At 77.6% G+C, this 6,830-nt stretch overlaps 1 protein-coding gene across 1 annotated transcript; it reads right to left on the reverse strand.

Annotated features, from left to right (window-relative positions):
• Positions 1 to 361: 361 nt before the first annotated feature.
• LOC136991053 (ankyrin repeat domain-containing protein 50-like) lies at positions 362 to 5,466 on the reverse strand. The gene is made up of 3 exons (XM_067289539.1): positions 4,970 to 5,466; positions 4,634 to 4,863; positions 362 to 3,494 (listed from the first exon to the last, which is right to left on the reverse strand). Exons 1-3 carry the CDS (start codon positions 5,383 to 5,385, stop codon positions 391 to 393), a joined length of 3,750 nt encoding a protein of 1,249 aa, XP_067145640.1. The 5' UTR covers positions 5,386 to 5,466; the 3' UTR covers positions 362 to 390.
• Between the last annotated feature and the right edge of the window lie 1,364 nt (positions 5,467 to 6,830).

The following is a 6,830-nucleotide window of genomic DNA, read 5'->3' on the forward strand; positions in this document are numbered from 1 at the left end:
TGGCTCAGCCGCGGCGGCCGCCTAAGGCCAGCGGTGGCACCAGCGTGATGGGGGAGGCGCAGGCTGCCCCTGCCCCACGGCAGCGCCTGGCAGCCCCTCTGCCCCATCCCGGGCAGGGTGTCACCCCATGCCCGCAGGGTGCCGGCAGGGCCCTGGCTGGACCAGGGACGCCGTGGGGGCAGCAGCCTGGGGGGAGCCAGTCGCCCCCTGCGCAGCGACCCCCCGTCGCCGCACACTGGGCCCCACTCGCCGTGGGGCACGGGCCCAGTGCTCCGTCCCGAATGCGGCGCCACACTCCGAGCACCTGCTGCAGCCGGAGCACCAGCGTGGGGCTGCGCCCTCCCGCGGGGCCCCCGGCCCGGGTGCAGCACCGGCACCCACGTGGGACCCTCAGAGCGGCGTCTCCTTCTTGTAGTCGTAGCCGCAGGTGGGGCCCTCGAACTGCAGCTTCAGCGCCTGCTTGAGGTGCAGCTGGGGGTCCAGCGTGGTGATGGAGATGAGGGGCTGGTGCAGCCCGTTGTGCTTGGGGGTCCGGGCGGGCGAGGGGGCGGCGGGAGGCGGCGGTGGTGGCAGGGCCGGGGTGGCGGGGCGGCTGCGGCTGCGGGGCAGCGAGTGCTGCTGCAGCTGCTGGGTGAAGCTGAGGCTGTCGACGGGCACCGTCTGCGCCGTGGCCAGCGAGTGGCGGGTGGAGGCGGTGGCGGCCGAGGAGCCCCGCGAGCTCTGCAGGGAGGCGCCGGAGGCCGGGGAGCGGCAGCGCCCGGCCGTGGAGGCGGGGGAGGCGGAGGCCGGGCTGCGGCCCCCGCCGGGGGCGGCGGGCGGGCTGGGCGCGGGGCTGCCGGAGCCCTCGGAGGAGCGGCGCGGGGTGGCGGCGGCGGTGGCGGCGCGGGGCGGCGAGGCGGGCGCTGGCGGGGCCCCGTGCAGCTCCAGCAGGCGCAGGATGGCGGCGTGGCCCCGGCGGGCGGCCACGCGGGTGGGCGTCCGCCCGTAGCTGTCGGCGTGGCAGGGGTTGGCGCCCCGCTCCAGCAGCGCCCGCACCACCTCGGCGTGGCCCTCCTGCGCGGCGATGCCCAGCGCCGTGGCCCCCTGGCTGCACGCCTGGTCCACCCGGGCGCCGCGGTCCAGCAGCAGCCGCACGGCGCCCGCGTGGCCCTGCCAGGCGGCCGAGTGCAGCGCCGAGCGCCGCTCGGCGTCCAGGGCGTCCACCTCTGCCCCGTGCCGCAGGAGCAGCCGCGCCGCCTCCAGCTGCCCCTGCCAGCAGGAGACGTGCAGCGCCGTGCGCCCCTGGGCGTCCCGGCCCTCGGGGTCGGCGCCGTGCTCCAGCAGCAGCTCCGCCAGCGCCGGGCGCTCCTCCAGCACCAGCAGGTAGACGAGCGGCCGGCCCTCGGCGTCGGGCACGTTGGGGTCAGCGCCGTGCTGCAGCAGCATCTCCACGGCGGGGCGGTGGCCCCGCAGGGCGGCCGCGGCCAGGGCCGTGCGCCCGTCGCGGCCGCGGTGGTCCACGGGCGAGCGGCTCTCCAGCAGCAGGCGGAGGCAGGGGCAGTGGCCCTCCTGGGCAGCCAGGTGCAGGGGCAGGCGGCCGTCGGGGTCGGCCTCGGCGATGCGGGCGCCGTGCTGCAGCAGCGCGGCGCAGGCGCCGGCGTGGCCCTCCAGCGCCGCCAGGTGCAGCGGGCTCCAGCCCAGGGCGTCGCGGTGGTTCTCGTCCAGCCCCCGCTCCAGCAGCGCGCCCACCACGGCCTCGCTGCCCTGCGCGGCCGCCACGCCCAGCGCCGTGCGCCCCTCCTCGTCCACGCTGTCCACGGCGGCCCCCCAGAACAGCAGCGTGCTCACCACCGCCCCGTGGCCCATGGAGGCGGCCGCCAGCAGCGCCGTGCGCCCGGCGCCGTCCGCCTCGTCCACGTCCGCACCGCCCTCCAGCAGCAGCTCCACCACGTCGGCGTGGCCTTCGTAGGCGGCCACCAGCAGCGGGGTGAGGCCGTCGCGGTCGCGCTGCCCCACGTGGGCGCCGTGCTCCAGCAGCAAGCTCACCACGTCGCCGTAGCCGCGGCTGGCCGGCACGCAGAGGGCGGCCACGGAGAGGGCGGTGCGCCCGTCGGCGTCGGCGTGGTTGGGGTCGGCCCCGTGGGCCAGCAGCAGCTCCACGATCTCGTGGTGGCCCATGTAGGCGGCGGCGATGAGGGCGGTGCGGCCCTCGGTGTCGGCGCGGTTGACGCGGGCGCCGTGCTGCAGCAGCGTCCGCACGATGTCCTCGTGGCCGCCCCAGGCGGCCGCCCGCAGCGCTGTGCGCCCCTCGGCGTCCGCGCCGTCCACGTCGGCGCCCGCCCGCAGCAGCGTGGCCACGGCCTCGGCGTGCCCGCCCCAGGCGGCTGAGCGCAGCGCGGTCCAGCCCTCCTGGTCCGGCCGGTTGACGCCGGCGCCGTGGCTCAGCAGGCACTGCAGCACCTTGGCGTGGCCCTGGCGGGCGGCCAGCGTCAGCGGCGTCTGCCCGCCGCGGTCGGGCGCCTCCACCTCGGCGCCCCGCGCCAGCAGCAGGCTGGCCACGTCGTGGTTGCCGCTGTGGGCGGCGCTGGCCAGCAGCGTCCTGCCGCTGGCGTCGCGCTGGTTGGCGCTGGCGCCGTTCTCCAGCAGCACCCGCACCGAGTCCTCGCGCTCCAGCGCCCGGCGCAGCACGCCGGGCGAGGGCGAGGGGCCGGCCCCGGCGCCGCCCGCCCCCGGCTCGCCCACGCAGGCCCCCGCCAGCACCAGCAGCTGCAGCACCTCGGGCTCCAGCGGGTCGGCCTGCAGGCAGCGCGCCAGGGGCGCCCCGTGCCACACCAGCCACAGCGCCAGGTGGCACGGCTCCAGCCCCAGCCCGGCCCGCAGCAAGTGCCGGGCCAGGCCGTGCACCTCGCGGGGGCCGAGCTGGGGCGCCCGCGCCGTGGCGCTGAGGGCCAGCGAGGCGTGCCCGTCGGCCACGCTGCACAGGAACCGCTGCGTGCAGTACTTGACGTCCAGCAGCCACTCGGCGAAGCTGGCGTGGAAGAGCAGCTTGGTGTCGCCGGGGCCGTCCACGAGCACCGTGGCGAGCGCCTCCAGGAGCTGCTGGAAGTCGTCCCAGCTGGGGCCGGCGCGGCGCGCCCAGAGCGCCTGGTGCAGCTCGGCGGGGCGCAGGGGCCGCGGGGCGGCCAGCAGCACGTTGAGCAGCGGCTGGGCGCGGGCGAAGAGCGGCCGCGGGAAGAGGCGCTGGCACAGCCAGAGGTAGAGGCCGTTGAGGGTGCCGGGGATGTGCCGGATCTCCCGGAGGACGATGGAGCCGGCGGCGACGCCGTCCAGCACCCGCTCCAGGTAGAGGAAGCAGCCGTTGCTCTTGATGTGCAGCTGGTTGAGCATCTCGGCGGTCTCGCGCGTCAGGTGCCGCCGCAGGGCGGGCTCCCGGTCCAGCCGGCACAGGATGTACTGCTGCACGTCCCGCACGATGGCCGCCTTCCGCAGGTCGTCCAGGCACACGCGCCGGAAACCTGGGGGCAGGACCGAGCGCTCAGACGTCCCCTCCTGCCACGGCGGGCCTGCCCCCACTCCCCTCCCCGCCACCAACCTGGCCTTCATCCCGCAGCACCACCAGCGCGCCCCATCTCCGTGCCCCCAACACTGTGCCCCATTTCCTCGCCCCTGGCCCCACCACCGCGCACCATCTCCATGCCCCCAGCCCCACCACTGTATCCCATCTCCACGTCCCCAGCCCCACCACCGCGCCCCGTGTCCATGTCCCCAGCCCCACCCACTGCATCCCATCTCCACATCCCCAGCCCCACCACCGCGCCCTGTGTCTACGTCCCCAGCCCCACCACCATGCCCCATCTCCACGTCCCCAGCCCCACCACCGCGCCCTGTGTCCATGTCCCCAGCCCCACCCACTGCGTCCCATCTCTGATCCCCCAGCCCCACCACCGCATCCCATGTCCAGGTCCCCAGCCCCACCATTGTGCCCCATGTCCAGGTCCCCAGCCCCACCACTGAGCCCCGTGTCTGTGTCCCCGACCCCACCACTGCACCCTGTGTCTGCCCCCAGCCCCACCACCATGCCCCATGTCCACGTCCCCAGCCCCACCACTGCACCCTGTGTCAGCCCCCTCAGCCCCACCACTGTGCCTCGTGTCCGTGCCCCAGCCCCACCACTGCGCCCCATCTCCATGTCCCCAGCCCCACCACCGCACCCTGTATCCGTGCCCCAGCCCCACCACTGCACCCCATCTCCATGTCCCCAGCCCCACCACTGCATCCCATCTCCACGTCCCCAGCCCCACCACCGCGCCCTGTGTCCATGTCCCTAGCCCCACCACTGCGTCCCATCTCTGCTCCCCCAGCCCCACCACCGCGCCCCATGTCCAGGTCCCCAGGCTCACCACCGCGACCCATCTCTGTGCCCCTGGCCACACCACTGTGACCCATGTCTGCCCCCCCAGGCCCCACCACTGCGACCCATCTCTGCCCCCAGCCCCACCACCATGCCCCGTGTCCTTGTTCCCACCACCATGCCCCGTGTCTGCGCCCTGGCCCCCCCACTGTGCCCTGTGTCTATGTCCCCAGCCCCACCACCATGCCCCATGTCCACGTCCCCAGCCCCACCACCGCGCGCCGTGCCCGCGGCCCCGCGCACCGGTGAAGCTCCTGGCGAGGGCCTTGCTGTGCCTGCGTGCCGAGCAGACCAGCAGCAGCCAGGGGGGCAGCAGGGCATGGTGCCGCCCCAGGAGCTCGGCGATGGTAGCGCTTCGCCCCGACGGCTTCCCCTCGCCCTCGGGCGTCGCCACCCCCTCGTCCAGGGCGTCCACCAGCAGCAGCAGCGGCTGGGCCGGCGGCGACAGGTCCAGCAGGGGCAGCAGCACGGCCCTGGGGGAAACGGGGCGCGTGAGGCCGTGCCGGTGTCCCGCTCCCGGTGGGGGCCGAGCCCTGGGGCAGGGCGGTCACCGCGCCGCGCGGGCACGGCGGTCCTCACCTCTTGAAGGCCTCGTCAGGGTCCCGCTCGCACTCGCCGGGCTGCAGGGCGGCCTGGGCGGGCGGCCGCCGCAGCGCCTCGCGGTAGCCCGGCAGCAGGGCGCAGCGCTCCAGCTGCCGCACCAGCCCCAGCACGAAGCGCCGCAGCGACAGCGTGTCCGCGTCCTGCGCCTGGCAGAAGTGCCAGCCCAGCGCGCGGGCCCCAAGGCGGGCCCGCCGCCCGGCCTCCGACGTGGGCCACAGCAGCTCGGTGCACAGCGCCGTCTTGCCGCAGCCGGGGCCGCCGGTGAGCAGCACGCCGCCGGTGCCGCCGCCGCCGGTGCCGCCGCGGCGCTCCAGGCTCTGCTGCAGCCGCTGCAGGGCCCACTCGCGGCAGTAGAAGGGCTTCCCGCGCAGCAGGCTGCCGGCGCCCTCCATGCTGCGCCGGCCCGCGGGGCGACGGCGGCATGCTCAGGCGCCGCGCGCGCCGCCCGCCGCCGCGGGGATCCTCCGCCCGGCGCCCGCCCCCGGCCTCCAGCGGTGCCGCGGGGCCCCAGCGCGCCGCATCCCGGGATGGGTGCGCCTGCGGGGAGAGGAGAGCGCCGTCGGAGGAGGGTGGAGGTGGAGGCGGAGGTGGCCGCGCCGGGACGTGGGACGGAGGCCCCCTCGCCCGGGACCCGCGCGGTGCTGCCGCCCCAACCCCGCTGCCCCGCCGGGGGGTCTCGGCGGTGCCGACTGGCCGCGGCCGCGCCCCGGCGCCGTGGGGCGGCCCGTTCCCGGCAGGCGCAGGCGGGACGCGCACGCCCTCGCCGAGGTTGATTCATCCCCGCACCTGAGCCGGCTCCAGTAACCCGCTCGTGCCCGGGGGCGCCGGGGCGGGCAGGGCGCCGGGGCGCGGGATGGGGACCCCGGGGCGGCACCGCGTGGCGCCTCCGCGGCCCGACCCAGGGCGCCGGGCAGAGCGGACCCCAGGCCCCACGGCGCCGGGCCTCGCACCAGCGGGCCCCACGGCGCTGGGCCTCATGCCAGCGGGCCCCATGGCTCCAGGCCTCGCGCCGACGGGCCCCACAGAGCCAGGCCTCGTGCCAACGGGCCCCACGGCGCCGGGCCTTGCGCCAAAGGGGCCCCATGGAGCCAGGCCCCGCGGGCTCGGATGCTGCCCGCACCAGGGTGCCGGCCGGGCGAGTCGCGGCGCGCCGGGCCGGGCAGGCCGGTGCCGATCCCGCGCGGCTGCCTGCGGGGCCGGATTTGCCGGCGAGACCTTCCCGCTTCCCGTTTCCCCTTCCCGGGGCCGCGCGGGGGCGGCGGGAGGCCGCACCGGGAGCCGGGTGCTGGGAGCCGGGCCAGCGCCCAGAGCCCGGGCAAAGGGCAGGGCAGCCCCAGCGCAGCAGCCCCGCGCCGCGTCACGAGCTGCACGGGGTCTCAGCGGGGCTCCCCGAGGCCCTGCCCCGGCCGCGAGGCAGTTGGGGGGCGCCGGCTGCCCCCGGGGGCGCAGGGACCCCGTCCCGGGAGCGCACGTGGGAGGGCTTCGGCGCGCCGCCGCACGTGGGATCGGGACCGCGCGCGTGGGGCTGCCCCGGAGCCCCCCGGCAGTGCCCCCCCCCGGCGGGCGAGGGGCCGCAGCGAAGGGCTGGGCACGGGGCCCGTGGGGCAGGGATCGGGGCTCCTGGCGCTGGGCACGGGGGCCGGAGGCGCAGGGGGGCAGCGGGTGGGGACGAGGGGCGGCCGGGGGCAAGAGGGGGTGCAGCAGGCAGGGACGGGGGTGCAGGGGGTTGTGGGGGGCTGGCTGGGGCACCCGGGGGTGCAAGGGGGTGCAGGGGGGTGAGGCAGCAGGAAGGTGCAGGGGGGACACAAGGGAGTGAGGGGGAGGACTGGGGTGCAGG

Source organism: Apteryx mantelli, chromosome 1, assembly GCF_036417845.1.
Source record: "Apteryx mantelli isolate bAptMan1 chromosome 1, bAptMan1.hap1, whole genome shotgun sequence".
Taxonomy (NCBI): Eukaryota; Metazoa; Chordata; class Aves; order Apterygiformes; family Apterygidae; genus Apteryx; species Apteryx mantelli.